Raw genomic sequence first — 15,773 nt, 5'->3', positions numbered from 1 at the left:
TAACACACACACAATAAAGCAGCAGAGGATTTTATTGAAGAAGTTCAAGAAAAGGTATAAAAACGAGGTATATGGTTCAGTGGCAGTAAACATGCACAGAAAAACAAGAAAATGAACTGTCTACCTTTTACTGGAGCTCTAGCACAGGGCAATTGGTGCTTGAAGCATAGAATCCTAGAGCATAATACCAGTATCTTCTTGGCAGCATGGAGGAATGGGAAGGAAAGGGTAAAAGCAAGGGCAAGACTGTAGGAAACTGCAGGCCATAACCTCCTGACTTCCTCAACCAAACAGTGGGCTGCTTCCAGGATGAGAGCAAATTCCCCTTTCCGACACCAGATTCACTGCTGAACTCTGTGATACTAATTAAGAAGAAGAAGGGTTGGTTCTTACATGCCGCTTTTCTCTATCCAAAGGGGTCTCAAAGCAGCTTACAATCCCCTATCCGTTCCTCTCCCCACAACAGACACCCTGTGAGGAAGGCGAGGCTGAGAGAGCCCTGATATTCCTGCTTGGTCAGAACAGTTTTATCAGTGCTGTGGCAAGCCCAAGGTCACCCAGCTGGCTGCATGTCGGGGAGGAGCGGGGAATCAAACCAGCTCACTAGAGTTGAATTCCGTGCTCCTAACCACTACATCAAGCTGCCTGTTATAGATGACTACACCAGCTGGCCTGGATAGACAGTCTTGATGCACCTGCAGTAAATCAGAAAATAGTAAAGTTTGGCTGGAACAGACTAAAAAATCTCTGTGTTGACAGCCACGTCAGGCTGTGTCCTAGGAGCAAATGACCTAAAGTGACAAAAAACTAGGTAGGCTACAGGAAGGAGAGTAGATTATGCAAAGGGATGCAAATATACTTATTTTGCATACATATATCCAGCTTGCACAATCCAGACCCTTTCTCTGTGAGTTGGGCCAGCTATGTTACATTCTCTTCACGCATCTGGTCCGAGGAAGGAAGGAGTTATTCACTCCCTTTTCTAGCTTCTGCAGCTGGCTGTTCGAATGCTGGGAAACAAGATTTTCCAGCACCAGTAGCAATACTTGTTTGTGCTGACCCAGACTCCTTCTGGGGAAATCATGGGTTTAAGAAAACCCTTCCCTCTCTGAGTGAGCCATTTCACCCACCTGGATTTGGATTGCAGCTTCTAATGAGGGTTGCATTTCCCTCCCCCATTTGCATTATACATCTGTTTTTCTTACCACCTCCCAGGGAAGTTCTTCACTCCAGTTTGCTGCTTCCTTCTGTTCAATTTCATGGACTGGCTAGGCCGTAGTGCCACCTCCTATTTCCTCTGGGTAAGTGACGGGGTGGTGGCAAGGGTGGGTGACTGGGGCTGCCATCCCCCTCTGCGGGTTCCATTCCATTCTGGAACAGGCAGTGTAAATCAAAAGCCTGCAAGAATTCTGGTGAGGTAGCTGGGTTAGTCTGTTGTGGAAGAAACCAGAAGGAATCTTGGGGCACCTTTCCAAGGCTTATTGTGGGAGAGACTGATGTGGACTAGAACCTAATCCATCATGCTCACGGGTACAGAAGAAAAATAGTGAGATGTAAATAAAAGGTTTAAAAGGCCACAAAGAGTTTGGGGGCACCACAGAGGCAGCATTATAAGAACAGTGTCCTCTCTGCTGGGAGGTAGAAGGCAAAAACCAAGAAAACTGGGTTTTACATCAGATAGACTAACACGTTTATTGCACAAACTATGGCTCATCAGGAGGCAACAGATGATGTCTGAAAACAGCCACACTTGTTCTTTGGCAAAGGTAAGCGATAGCATTCAAGGGCTCAAGTGTGGGCATTGCTATGGGACAGTGTCTGCACTGGAGTGATTGCTCTGTGACAGGCTGCATTTTGCTGCTTGTACCTTTTAAGAAGAGGTGAACTGTGGCTGCAGGTGCCTGTGAGACAGGAGAAGTTGACACGGGATGTTTTTGTCCTTGCCAGCCTGAGAAAAACCTGCCCGTGCTCCCTGCCGTGGTGGGGCTCCGTCTGCTGCTCATCCCACTGCTCCTCTTGTGCAACATCCCTCAGCGCTCCTACCTGCCCGTGCTTTTCCACCAAGATGCCTGGTTCATCCTCTTCATGGTGGTTTTTTCGCTTTCCAATGGCTATTTCGTCTCCCTCACCATGTGCCTGGCACCAAAGTAAGTGAAGGATTGAACAGTCTTCCTTCCGGGGGTATGGAGGAACAAAACATGGCTTGCAAATTGGTGTCTGCAGTGGTTAATTTGTCCTTTAAAGAGAAAAGGTGCTCTGTGTGTGCGTGAAAATTCTAGGACAGGCTGTTGTTACTCAGCAGGGAGGGGAAAGCAGTCTGCAGTATACTGCTGCATACTACTGTATACTCAAAGGTACGGATTTTTCTGCTTGTTAAAGTACTGAGGGCCCCCCCAGATTAATATAGTTAAAATAACAACAGTGCATTAACCTGCAGAAGAGCTTAAATGTATCACAGTCTACTCAGAGATTTCAGAAGCTAACTAAATAGCATTAACTGACTGACATCTGATATCTTGCAGTAGCTTCATTCACAAAGCAGCTGAGCTCTGGCCCAGTATTCTGGACTCAGCTACTGAAGCATCCTGTCCTCTGTGATAGAAGGAGACAAGGGCAGAGTCTGCACTTACTTTGTTTAACAATCCTGTTGAATTCAGATCGCTTTGAACTCGAGTCTTCCTCTCCCCCCCCCCGCCCTCCCCATTGAAACAGGAAAGAGTTCTGCATGTGGTTAGGGCAAATGGAGACTCTTTCTTTGTCTTCTTGAAGTGGGGAGAGGATCCAAGAAGTCAGAGGAGGGAGGAAAAAATCCTTTCTTTTCTTGAAGGGGGGGGGTGTAAGAGGATCGAAGAAGGCAGAAAAAAAAATCCAAGACCAACAGAAGTTGAGAGAAATTAGGGGCTTCTCCTTTAAGGCAAGCTTAGCACATGACCACCTGTGGCCAATCATGGGTTCCTTACCACGGAGGAGAGCCCAGATTCAAAACAATGCGATTTTAAAATATATTGAGCATTAAAAGCACTCTGAGATATCGCACAATAAAGGTAGGGTCACTCCGGATCAGTCCTTCTTGCTGCAGAAGGAAAATTTAAATCGCCCCCAAATCAAAACGGAAATCGCATTCTGTGTAGAGGGCAGGGACTCCGTGCAGTTTACACCAAGTTCAGTACCTGCGTGACTTTTATGTGAGGGCTTGGAACTGGGACTATCAGTAAAACCATCATAGTATTTATCAAACTCAGTAAATTGGGTGCTGGTTCAGATATTAGCTTCTATCTGTCCATCCATCCAGCTCCAGGCAGTTTACATAGAGCGCCATAGAGTAATTATATAGAACATTATAATAATATAACATGTATAACAATCATAATGTGATATGTCAACCGGAACAATATTTTAACAGGATATTTTGGCCACCTATATCTTGCTGTCTCCACCGGAGGCCCCAAAGACAGCTACCAGCATCTTTAGAAAAATATACTAATCAGCGTTAATGAAAGTACCAGATTGACTGGTGCATAGAAGCATACTACCCAGTAGAAAAAGAAGAGTTGGTTTTTATACCCTGCTTTTTACTGCCTGAAGGAGTCTCAAAGTGGCGTACAATTGCCTTCCCTTCTTCTCCTCACAGCAGAGACCCTGTGAGGGAGGTGAGGCTGAGAGTGCCCTGATGTTACATCTCTGTGAGAGCAGCACTATCAGGACTGTGACAAAAAATCTCCCAACAAGGATTCGCACTCCTTATGTGGAACACATCCACATGTGGATCCACATAAGGAACACATCCACATAAGGAGAGGAAAGGGACTGGTGCAGTGCTGAGCTGGCATGAGTCCACACACACATGGAGAAAGAGATTCCTTCGTGCCCCACTCCTCCTTTGACTCTCCGCCTTACCTCTCACTTCCCCAAAGTCCTTCCTGATCACTCCCCCTCCCTCCCTCTCAGACACACGCGTGTGCACACATACATACCCCTCCCCCCTCTCTACCAGACACACATACACACACAGAGACTCACACAGCTTTTCCCCCTCCCTTCCCCCTCCTTAGCTTTGGGGATCCTGCACCACCTGTGCTGCTCCCCAGGACTTGGTGGATGGTGTTGGCAGGGCTTATCTGGCCCACACCACCTCCGTAGTTCCCCAGGACTCACGGACAGAGTTGACAGGGCTGGGCTGCACCACGCCACCTCCACTGCTCTCTGGGACTCACTGTGCGGTGTGGGCAGGGCTGGGCTGGACCAGGCCACATCCACTGCTGCCCAGGACTCTGTGGTCAGTTCCCTGCCGATGGGCCACCCTCCAGTCATCTTCTACTGTGCTTTGGGGTGGGGGGAATGGACATGCAACCATCCACGAGGACTTTCATTTCACCGAGCATGCTAGAAGATGTTTTTCACATCAGCTGGCAGCATGTGGAGGAGTGGGGAAGCAAACTCGGCTTGCCAGATTAGAAGCCACTGCTCTTAACCACTAAAAGGTAAAGGTAAAGGTATCCCCTGTGCAAGCACTGGATGATGTCTGACGCCCTCTAGAGTTTTCATGGCAGACTCAATACAGGGTGGTTTACCAGTGCCTTCCCCAGTCATTACCATTTACCCCCCAGCAAGCTGGGTACTCATTTTACCAACCTCGGAAGGATGGAAGGCTGAGTCAACCTTGAGCTGGCTGCTGGGATTGAACTCCCGACCTCATGAGCAGAGCTTTCAGACTGCATGTCTGCTGCCTTACCACTCTGCGCCACAAGAGGCTCTTAACCACTACACCATGGCAAATCCCCTCTGTTCATCTCTTGCCTTGAAAATGTTGTGTGGTCACCACCAGTCAACCACTGCTTGATGACAAAAATCAAAATGTCATTTTTTAATAACTCTCCTTGGGGTTCCACCCCAGCACTGATTGCCTCTCCGGTGTAGAATGACAAGGGTGGGCCCTTTTCCCCAAGTCTAATGCCTTCTCTTTCTTTCCTCAGACAGGTGCAGCCACATGAGAGTGAGTTGGCAGGTGCCATCATGACCTTCTTCTTGGCCTTGGGGCTCTCCTGCGGGGCTGGGCTCTCCTTCATTCTGAAAGCCTTGCTTTGAAGGGTGCCATCCATCCCACCGCAACATGGACATTCCTAAATTCTGAAGCCTCGAGGAGAGGCTGGTAGCTCCCTTGACATTCACCAATTTTATCCCAGGCCCCTCTTTATGGCAGCTAACGTTTTCCTAGAGGGGCAACTTGACAGTCTTCCAAACAAAGGGAAATTGTGCATATATATCTCTATGTGGGGGGTGGAACGTGTTTTACTCTATCACCTTCTTGTTACCCCAGAAGCCTGAATGTATTTTCTGAAAGAACTATGGATTTTTCAGACATGCGAACAGGGAGTAATTTCCTCAGGGAAGGAAGCCTTAGCTGAGGCTACTGCTTTTTGTGTGACACTTTGGAGACTTCATGAGAAATATCCCCCCCTGTGGGACTTTTCTCTTTGTTTTGTGTTCCAGCTGAAGGAAGTATTATTGTCTAACGCACATTTTGTGGAATGTAGTGCAGGGAAGGGGTGACAGTGTCGAAAAGTCAGTGTTAAAGTGAGGGATGGAGACAGGACTCCTTCCCATCTGTGGCAATCCAAACACCCCTTTTGTGTATGTGTCTTTCTGAGCCTTTGTCATTATCAACTCTTTGATTGTAACCAAAGGGCTAGAGCAGCGAGTTGTCTTTTCAGACAAGGCAAATTCTGTAGCCACTTGTTCCCGTTCCCAAAAAATGAACGGGCAAGGAAGAGCCTTTGGGCTCCTATTATAGTTTTCCTCACAGCAGCTTAAACTGTTGGCAGTCTAGAAGCAGAATCATTTCCAAATCAGCCAGGGATGCTCTTGTAGTCTGTGCAAGAGGAATAAAGTATTCCAGGTTCAGATGGAAAAAAGAAAAGGGAGTAAAATCTTGATTCGCAAAAGAGGCCTAGAATTGGCAAGGGAAAGTGTCTTGGTTTGCAGTGTAAATATAACGTGAGTTTTGGTGTCCCGTACGTTCTCTGCCTGCTTCGATTCATGCCTGTGTTCGTCTGTTGTAGCAAAGTAAAACAACAGTCCTGTGGCACCATGAAGTCTTAACAACTTCTGTTCCAGCGTGAGCTTTCTTGAGTTGGAGAATCTGAAGAAGTCGTCTCTGATGCATGAAAACTCACACTGGAAGAAAAGTTAGTCTTCTTTTGATTTAGGCAAGGACTCAGCAAGTAGTGGCCTGTGGGTCAAATCTCCACCCACCCCACCAGTGCCTTCATTTCATCTCTTGCCATGTTATAACAGCATCTAGCCCCTGGCTTATTGGGGAAGACGTGTGAAAACTACGCAAGAATGCGGATCCGTTTTAAATCGGTTAACCAAGCAATGTGACTTTGGAAAGATGCAGACATTGGAACTCCCTTCTGTAGAATCAGAATGGCCTACCTAGCTCTGACCTGAATAGAACAAGAAGAAGAGTTGGTTCTCATATGCTGCTTTTCTCTACCCAAAGGAGTCTCAAAGCGGCTTACAATCGCCTTCCCTTTCCTGTCCCCACAACAGACACCCTGTGAGATGGGTGAGGCTGAGAGCCCTGAGATTACTGCTCTGTCAGAACAGCTTTATCAGTGTGGTGAGCCCAAGGTCACCCAGTTAACTACATGTGGAGGAGCGGGGAATCAAACCGGGCTTGCCAGATTAGACGTCCATGCTCCTAACCACTGCATCAAGCTAGCCCAGGCAACCAATCCCATCAGATCTCAGAATCGAAGCAGGACCAACCCTGGCTAGTATTTAGATGGGAGGCCTGCAAGGGTTTGGATGGTAGTTCTTCCAAGGAACATTAAGGTTCATGACACAGAGGCAGGCAATGCCAAACCACTTCCAGTTGCCTAGCAGATAGATGATTCTGACATCTCCTGGCTACCCTACACATGCCGTACAATAAATAGAATGGCCTAGCTGTCCTTTTGACTTGGCCCGGCAGGAGCTCGCCAGTCACAATCCTACTGCCTCAAATAATTTTAACTGGAGGCTGATCTTGAGGCTTTCTGTGTTTCCTGCATTATTCAGGGGGTTGGACTTGATGACCCCGGAGGACCCTTCCAACCCCATGATTCTTCACAAAGCAGGTGTTCTGCAGATAAGCTCACATACCCTTCCAAGACTGCCACTGTAATGGGGCCAGATCCATGGTAGGATGTACATAAAACTGCCTTCTACTGAAACAGGCTCTTAGTCCATCAGAGTCAGTATGGTCTACTCAGCAGCTCTCCCAACCCCTCAGGTGGGAGCCTTGCACATTACCTTAACCAGAGATACCTGGGATTGAACCTGGGACTTTGTGCATGCCAAGCAGATTCCTCTCTCACCTAGCCACAACCCCACCTGGCTTCAGTTGATCGCGGACGGCAGTGCTGGATACAGGTAGCAGAAATGGTTACTCTAATGTCCTCTCATCCTGTATTCATCGCATTGAATGAGTTGGCTCCTGAGTTGGCTGCGGATGTGTTTAGTTTCCTTGCCATAAAAGTGGTCCCTGTGTTAGACAAAAGACATTTTTGGCTACTTAAGACACGATCCTTATGTGAGAGTTTGTAGCTGAATCTCAAGGGTCTAACTGCACATTATGGATGGTTTCCAAGTTCAGATACTCAGTTGAGACTGATTTGGATCAGAATTGCAGCATGTGATCAGAAGGGCCTTTCCCTCTCCCCATACTGTAATCTTGCTAGAATTCCCCCGGAGGGGAGGGGGCTGTAGCTTTCCCACTGGAGGACCTTCCTTGAACCAGTGGGTTACATATGTACCGTTGATGGGAATTCCCAGTGCATGTGTACCTGGTAGGACCTGGGGTGGGTCCATAAACAGTGCAACATGTCATAAGGCCCTTTGTTTGACAGGAAGCTGTATCCTGTCCTTGGGCCCCAGTGACATATCTGTCTGTCTTCTTCACCAATTTGATCTAAGAAACAGCCATTAGTGATTTCTGGTAACTTCCTGGCCTCTTGCTGTGGAGTCCGCACAACTACTCATTGCCTTGATTTATGCAAAACACAGACGTCTTTTCAAAAAAACACAAACCAAGAAGAGATAGGAAACGTCTGTGGCGTTTACTTGTTGTGATCCTTGCAATTTTGTTTTCATAGGATTCGTTAAGTCTAATCCTGTGAAACATTTCTGAATTTCCCACATTTCATTCATAAACAGACTTGCCTTTAGATTACATGGGTTTTAATATTAATTTTATGAACAATCAATTGTGAAAATATTCTTTAATGTATTTTGCTGTTTGCAATGTCTGTACTTTGTGGAACAACTTTTTTTCAACCTTTTTGTATCAAGGCCTGGCCTGCGATGGGTTGGGAGATCCAAGAAGAATCCTAAGAGTCAGAAGGTTGTCAATAGGACCTCTGTCTGAAGGTTGTAGTCATCCTTTTTTCTTAAAAAAAAACTGTTGCCTGTAAAATGTGGAACAACTTGGTGTTTAGTTAGCTTGTTTTTGCCATTCAATAAAGCTTTTCTTTTTATATATATAATATATAAAAGATTTAGCCTCTTTCTTCCCATTGCATTAGCAACTTGAAGCAGGCTTTGTTCCTGGAGAAATCAATGTATAAAATGTATATTGCAATATTTCTAACTCCTAAGTCTTACAAATGACTTGCAGCAAAGCAGCAGGTAGAAATGAAAACAATACACAGCAATCGGGAGATGTCAGAAAATATAAAAATTATCTGGGTGGCAGCCTGAGCTGAAACATGAGATTATTATTTAATTATTATTGTGTGTTTTAAACATTGTTGTAAGCTGTCCTGAGCCCCCCAGAGAAGGTCAGGGTATAAATCTAGAAAGAAAGACAGGCAGAAGCAGCCATAATGACAAAGGCTGCGAATACGGGAGGAGGCAGGTCAGTGGTTGCCCAGCTCTTAACAAGTCCACAGACAGATAGACATTCCTAGCCGAGTGCAAGGTCTTCAGTGGCACTCCATCCAGGTTGGGCAAATGCACTTCCTGATTGAGCCCTTTCCCACCGAACCTCAAGACTGCCATCTTGGAGAGGTTGGATTTCAGCCGTCTTTGCCTGAGCCAGACTGGCACTTCTTCCAGACATCTGGCAAATCTATTGGGGAGGGGGGATCTGGGTGGTTGCCCATCCAGAGATAAAGCTGAGTGTCATCAGCATACCACCAATAATAATATTTGCACAGCTATATGTCGCTCCAGCTAGCTGCTGTCATCTTCCTTGTGTAGCTACTGGTTAGAGAGTTCTCAAATTTTCCTTTCGGTGCAGTTTCTGCCCTGACTCCTAATCTTTTTCTCCTCTAGCAAGACAGAGCAATAAGTTGCTAGATAAACAGCTTGTGGGTCTATGTGTCACAGTGGTGTAAGGGGGAGGTGAAAAGGTCAACCACACAAGAACAATCAGGCCAGACTGGAAAGTCCTTCGTGCTGCCCTCATGAAGATCAGGTATACAGCATGCCCACCTAGGCTTCAATTTCACTGATTCTAAAAGACAAAGTTACAGGAGTTGGGGGTTTTTTTCCAGTATTCCCCAAAATTTCCAATTTTTCCACTGCAAAAATTGAAAAAAGGGCTCAAACAATATGAATTTCCCAATTCCCCTTTCTCCCTATCTCTAGGTACAATGATTCCTTTTCACAAAGGGGCACATGCTGGTTTACCAATGGAGCAAGGGCTTTGGTTGAAGACACCACTGAGACATCCATAAACAATATGGGATCTAACATTATCTTCTAGCTCTAAGTAATGCTTCCCCTCTCAGTATACTCTACATTCAATTGAGGGAAGGGGGATTTTGAAAGTTGAGTGGGCTTTTCTCCCTATTCTAAACCTGCAGTCTGTCTAGGTTGGCATCCAGATTTGGACTTCCATGGCAGATGTCTCAGAAAGAAAAACATGGCAGAATGACGTCTCTCCCCAGTTTTGTCCAGAAGATCTGGTAGTGAGATTTATATGGAGGTTTTCGCCTTCCAGTGCTGGCATCTTTTTTTACAAGCAAATGTCCTTTTGGGGGAGAGAACATTGGAAATAGCAGTGTAGTCCTATCCAGTTTCCTGATCATTGCTGAGCCAGTTAAATGGAAGTGCAGAAACATACACCCTAGAACTGCACCAATACCTTGAAAGCAACAGCCTATGAGTCCTAAATGGTACCTCTATTGTTAGCATATTCTGATTTAGAATTAATGCAATCCATTGCAAAATATATGACAATTGTGTTCTTAAAATGCTGCTAAAATAAGTATTATTCTGTTGGCCTTATAAGAAATTGTATAGGTCCACTGTTACAGGATTCATTTTTCTTGGATCACAAATGGATGAGATTGGCGATTGCAGTTTGGAAATAAAAGATCAGATTGCTCTGGGTTGCTCTGTTCTCTCATGGCTATTGGTTTTGCTCCTTTACCTTGTTGTGATATATTGGTTATATTCACAAGACCTTTGGTCATACAAGCGTAATAATAAAGAAGAAGCAGAGAAAGAAGATTCCTCTTTTACACGCTGTTTTTCTTTACTGGGACCGTTTATGCACTGGAGGTTTCATGCCGGGCTGCGGGCTGGAGTTTTAGTTGTGGCAGGTTGCCCCACCTCATCCTGCACCCACATGGGGGAGCATTTGGACCGGTGCACCTCATCTGCCCCTGATTTGTGCTCCTGCATGGGAGCTGGGGCAGTGAAGTTCCCAGTGCATAAACGGTCCAGGAGTCCCAAGCAGCATACAATTGTCTTCCTTTTCCTCTCCTCAGAACAGACACCCTGTAAGGTAACTGAGGCTGAGAGAGCCCTGATAGTACTGCTGGGTCAGAACAGTACTATCAGGGTTGTGACAAGCCCAAGGTCACCCAGCTGGCTACATGTGGAAATCAAACGCAGCTCGTCAGATTAGAAGCTGCCACTCTTAACCACTGACTACACCAAGGAAAGGACTACAAATGTAGATCTTTCATGACTGTAAAGCTTTTCTTAGGGAGGTGAATGACACTGCTAATAGAATGAGTTTCCCCCTTTGCCATCACGTTATCGCTGATTTATGACAAACTATAGGGTTTTCAAATGTAGAGACCTTCTGAGGTTATTTGCTATCACATGCCTCTCTCTATAGCAATCCTGGTTTTCCTGTGAGGTCTCCTTTACAAAGACTGGGAGCAGGAACAGAATTTGAGAGAGGTTTTTTAATTGTATCGGCTTTTAACTAAATGTTATTTTTTTATTTTGTTATTTTAACTATTATTTTTAAGTATTATGTGGTTAGCTGCCCCCAACCAGCTTGCTGGGTGGGGCAGCATAGAAATGTACATAATACATAATAATAAGCTTGACCCTGCTTAGCTTCTGAGGTATGATAAGCAAAGCTGGGCTATCCTGAACCCTGTCAAAAGAAAACTACAATTCCCAGGATTCTGTGGGAGAAAATCATAATTATTTTCACAGGTACCGCCTTCTTTATGGGGCTATCGTGCTTTGATGTGATTTGAACTTAGGAAAAGCAACACTAATTACACATAATTTAAAAAATCCAATTACCTGAGAAATTGATTCCAATGTATTTTTAAAAAACACACCAGGAGACCGTTTTCTGATAGAATAAAATTCAATATATTCCTTCCTTATTTAAAGTCTTTATAGCAAAATTTGAATCCAGTGGCACCTTTAAGCGAAGTTTTGCTCACGGTATAAGCTTCGTTGGGTCTTAAAGATGCGACTGGATTCAAACTTGGATCTGCTGTTTTAGACCAACATAGCGAGACACCTGAAAAAGTCCAGCAGAACAAATCTAGAGGCCAGGGGCACCTTTAAAGCCATAAGAGTTTAGTCTTAAAAGTGCCCCTGTTTACCCCTTCTCTCTCCCCTTCCCCATTTTTTTTCTAGTTGGCGCTCTGCGTTGTCCTTCAGCTCTCTAAGCTTAAGGACACAGGTGAGAGGGGCTGCCTTCTTTTTGTTTTCCCTTCCCTCTCCCGAAAATGTAGTCACTTCCAGTCACCCAAAAGAGGTGCGACGAGGATGGGATTCGAACCCACGCGTGCAGAGCACAATGGATTAGCAGTCCATCGCCTTAACCACTCGGCCACCTCGTCTCATAGGCTGAAATGCTTTCCTCTACCTGGCCTATAGTTATTTTCCTGCGCGTAGGAAAACTCTTGAACGGAAATTCCTTTTTCTTGCATTATCCTTCTTCTGCCAGGTCTGCCAATCTTCCGGCAGGCAGTTGTGTCCTTCCCCCGCACCCCCCGCCATGCTTTCTACTAACGCCCAAAAAACACAAACGCTCAAAATGAAAAATCAACCGGGGGGGAGGAGGGAGGAGGAAGCGTTAGCACCTGGAAACCGCTTGCTTTGCTCAGAGGCGGTGTGTGTGTGTGTATCTGTGTGCGCGCGCTGAAAAACTCTGCAGGATGAGTTGGGGGCGCAATGAAAAGCGGGGAGGGGGTGCTGTTATCGTCCTCCCCCGTTGCGATGAATCCTCCTCGTGGGTAGAGGGCGCTAGAGAAGGACGCCCCCTCCTGAGCAGATCTCACAGGTTTTCAGAAGAAAGCCAGGGAGACGGTGCTTCGCAAGGTTTTTTTTTTCCAGGGTGCCTCTCATGCAGCGCTGCAGATTCTTCAGGGTGGACTCCATGCAGCTTTGCAAAAGAAATGAAGGCAAGGAGCCACAGCTGATGGGCCAGGTTTGAGACTTCTCCCCCCCCCCCACCCATACACACACTGTGTACCCCCTTTGCCCATGCAGTGCTCATGCTTCCAGGTGCTGGTGGCAGCGCTGGCCCTAGTATCTGGCTTACAGCTGCTGTATTTGGCCCTGTTGTCAGGACTGCACGGGCAGGATCAACGGTCCCACCATGCGGCGCTTTTCCAAGGACGCCGGTCCCTGCCCAGCGACGGGCCCAAGGAGCGGCTCAAGCAGGTGCTGGCCAGCGGTGGCAGCCTGGATGCCAGCAGGAGGTACCGCATCTACCAGGACATGCTACGTGGTGCCTGGGATGAGGAGCACAGCCAGGATGTGGTACTGGCCACCCACACTAGCCTCAGCAACTTGCATCACATTCAACAACTGGTGGAACGCTGGAGAGGCCCGCTCTCAGTGGCCCTCTTTGCTCCAGGTTCCGCCGAAGTCCGCCTGGCCACCGCGATGGTCTATGCGCTAGCAGCACTATGCGCGCCCATTCGCCGGCTGGTGCGTCTCCACCTGGTGTGTCACGCCGATCAAGTGGCTGCCTTCCCAGAGCTGGAGGATCATGATGAATTTGCCAGGCTCCAAGCCTGTGGAGATGTCTTCGCCAAGCTGGCACGGGTAGGGGCTGGGCAGCGTAATTATGCCATGGATGTTGTCAATGCTTCCTATCCTAATAACTTGCTCCGCAACGTGGCACGGAGGGTGGTCAGTGGGCATTGGATGCTGGTGATAGACGTGGACATGGTTCCCAGCGAGGGGCTACGGGAGGCCTTTCTGGCACTGCCCAGAGTTGCTGAAGAGGGGACACCAGGGGTCCTCGTTGTGCCTGCTTTTGAGATCCGCCATACTCGCCGCATCCCTGGAACCAAAACAGAACTGCTGCAGCTGTACCAAGTGGGCGAGATCCGGCCTTTCTATGAAGAACTGTGCCCCAGATGCCAGGCACCCACCAACTATTCCCATTGGCTGAATCTTCCAGTGGGCGGCCCCCTACGTGTTGCCTACGAAGTGGAGTGGAGAGACCCATGGGAACCCTTCTACATTGGTGCTAGTTCTGTGCCCCACTACGATGAACGCTTCAAGCAGTATGGCTTCAATCGCATCAGTCAGGTATCTAGTCTAGGGGCCATCTTGGTTGAAGGAGTCAAATGTAGTTTGGGGGTTGGAGTGGTGGAAAAGGTTAAATTCAGCTAGATCTGGGGGAGGGGGGCAATCTTTATACAAACAGCCCTGCAATGCAGTTCTTAAGATTTCTAAAGAGTGGGGATTATTATTGCATGTTTTTTATTAGGGGAGAGCCTCTGAACTCTGCTGCTGTTATATTGTCCTTTCTCACCAGGCTTGTGAGCTCCATATGGCTGGGTACCGTTTCTTGGTGCTCAGCAATGCATTTCTGGTGCACAAGGGCTTCAAGGTGGCCAGTGAGTTCCATGCACAAAAGGATGCTGAGAACCAGCGCAACAAGGTGCTCTTTCGACAATTCAAGCAGGAACTCAAGATAAGATACCCCACCTCACCAAGACGGTGCTGACTCTTCAACTAATGGGGGACTGTGCTTGGTCTCTTTTGGACCAGAAGGGGGCAATCTAGCACTGCACACTGCCTCGACAGAAATGTCCAACTCAGGATGCTGAAGCTACTGTCAGTATTTATCTGGAGAATTACTCCTGTGCCAGTTGGAGGGAGGAGGCTTACCTGTCAGCTTGTCCACATTTTCCAGTGATGTTTGTTGCTGCTTGAATATTATCAGTGCTTTATTTTGGCGGATCTGTGTCTGCCTACATACGCACAGTGTAATTTTTCCATACATAAGGATCTTGGTTTCTATCAGATATGAGAATACCCCAGCTGACTTTTTGGAGGGTCTGTTTACAGGTCAGTTATGCTGACTTTGCATTACAAAGATAAATCAGAATTGAAATCTGACAGTGTAGTCCTACGCAGTTATACCAGTCTAAACCTACTGAAATCAATCAGCTTAGACTGGCTTTAATTCTGCATAGAATTTTACTGGGAGTTAACCTCAGACAAGACTAAGGAATGTTGATTCACCTCCTGGTGAGGTCACTTCTGAAATTAATAACTATACAACTATTTATGGAGGGCGGTCAATGTTTTACACAGATAAACATATTTATTTGTGAAATAGCCTACAAAGAATTCTGACGAATTCACTCTGAAATTCCTAGTTTATGATAACAAACCTTGGGTAAGAAATCTGAGCTAACAATCTCTGGAACTTGATTGTGAGAACAAACAACAGGCTACACTTGCTAGCTTTTACAAATGTTTGATGCTCCTTTCTGTCCATTTTTCCCTGGTTGGCCTCCTGCATAAAAGGCACATATCTTCCTGTGGAATGAGGACTGATACTTTATGATGCTTTAGAGGTGGGGGCAGGCCACAGGGATTTGGGTCAGAGGCCTGAAGAGTGAGGTGTGATGATTTTAAGAGGAGAAACTGAAACTCAATTCATGATTGTTCATTTTTGTCTCTAACTTTATTTTTCAAGTTGATAGCTTCTTTCTCTGTATAATGGATATAAATACACTAATGTACTTCCTGGGGCTGGAAGTGGGGAGGGGATAACTTATTTCCACTAAAAACTGAAATTTGCAAATTAAACTGAATAACTTGGATTTAAAATGCTTTATTGTGGTCAACTTTCTGCAAGGCATTGGAGCATAAATAGTTAGGGCATAGTGTTATAAAGAGCTGGCAAGGGTGTGGACATACATTTCAATGAAAGGGCTGTTTGTAGTTACTTCAGTTAATCTATTTTTGAGAATTTGGGGAAATAGACTTTAAGGATCTTTCCACACCTCTGTGGTGGCAAACGCCATCTCACAAGACAATACTGAAGCAGCTTATCTTCTTTCCCCCCTTCCAAACTCCCAATGTAGAAGAAATCCACTCTTTGGTTCAAAACCTGCAATGACCACCTTGCACCTTTCAACCACACTGGCCTCATGTTCAGAGTGGGATTGCATTGCCTATCTTATCAGGTGGTTGTTGGGTGGATGAATAATTTCGCAGCCGGACACAGCACTGATGTGGTGAGGCACTGCCATAGATACTGTGGGGGAGAG

At 46.4% G+C, this 15,773-nt stretch overlaps 2 protein-coding genes and 1 non-coding gene across 11 annotated transcripts in view; 2 read left to right on the top strand and 1 right to left on the bottom strand.

Moving 5' to 3' along the window:
* Nucleotides 1-8,551, top strand: part of SLC29A2 (solute carrier family 29 member 2) — a 37,498-nt gene extending 28,947 nt beyond the window's left edge. For 7 of the 8 annotated variants that reach the window (XM_077328675.1, XM_077328685.1, XM_077328658.1 and 4 more), the window contains exons 11-13: nt 1,216-1,301; nt 1,948-2,147; nt 4,974-8,550. In XM_077328675.1, the coding sequence (XP_077184790.1) occupies nt 1,216-1,301; nt 1,948-2,147; nt 4,974-5,085 (398 nt within the window). In that variant the 3' untranslated portion in view covers nt 5,086-8,550. Of the gene's footprint in view, nt 1-1,215; nt 1,302-1,947; nt 2,148-4,973 lie in introns of all 8 variants that reach the window. The other variant, XM_077328708.1, reaches the window with a different exon arrangement.
* A 3,456-nt stretch (nt 8,552-12,007) lies between these two features.
* On the bottom strand, nt 12,008-12,089 carry TRNAS-GCU (transfer RNA serine (anticodon GCU)). Its single transcript has one exon. It is a non-coding gene; the product is annotated as a tRNA-Ser (tRNA).
* Nucleotides 12,090-12,456: 367 nt separating this feature from the next.
* On the top strand, nt 12,457-15,330 carry B4GAT1 (beta-1,4-glucuronyltransferase 1). 2 transcript variants are annotated; one of them, XM_077328593.1, is made up of 3 exons: nt 12,462-12,679; nt 12,821-13,794; nt 14,024-15,330. In XM_077328593.1, the coding sequence occupies exons 2-3, from the start codon at nt 12,973-12,975 to the stop codon at nt 14,213-14,215; spliced, it is 1,014 nt and encodes a 337-aa protein (XP_077184708.1). In that variant the 5' UTR covers nt 12,462-12,679; nt 12,821-12,972; the 3' UTR covers nt 14,216-15,330. The 2 variants fall into 2 exon arrangements, with proteins under 2 accessions (XP_077184700.1, XP_077184708.1); XM_077328585.1 differs by having other exon boundaries at nt 12,457-13,794.
* Nucleotides 15,331-15,773: the final 443 nt, after the last annotated feature.

The sequence above is a fragment of the Paroedura picta genome, chromosome 1, assembly GCF_049243985.1.
Source record: "Paroedura picta isolate Pp20150507F chromosome 1, Ppicta_v3.0, whole genome shotgun sequence".
Classification (NCBI taxonomy): domain Eukaryota; kingdom Metazoa; phylum Chordata; class Lepidosauria; order Squamata; family Gekkonidae; genus Paroedura; species Paroedura picta.
Note: the sequence above shows the minus strand (reverse complement) of the source record. Positions and strands in the feature narration are given on the sequence as shown.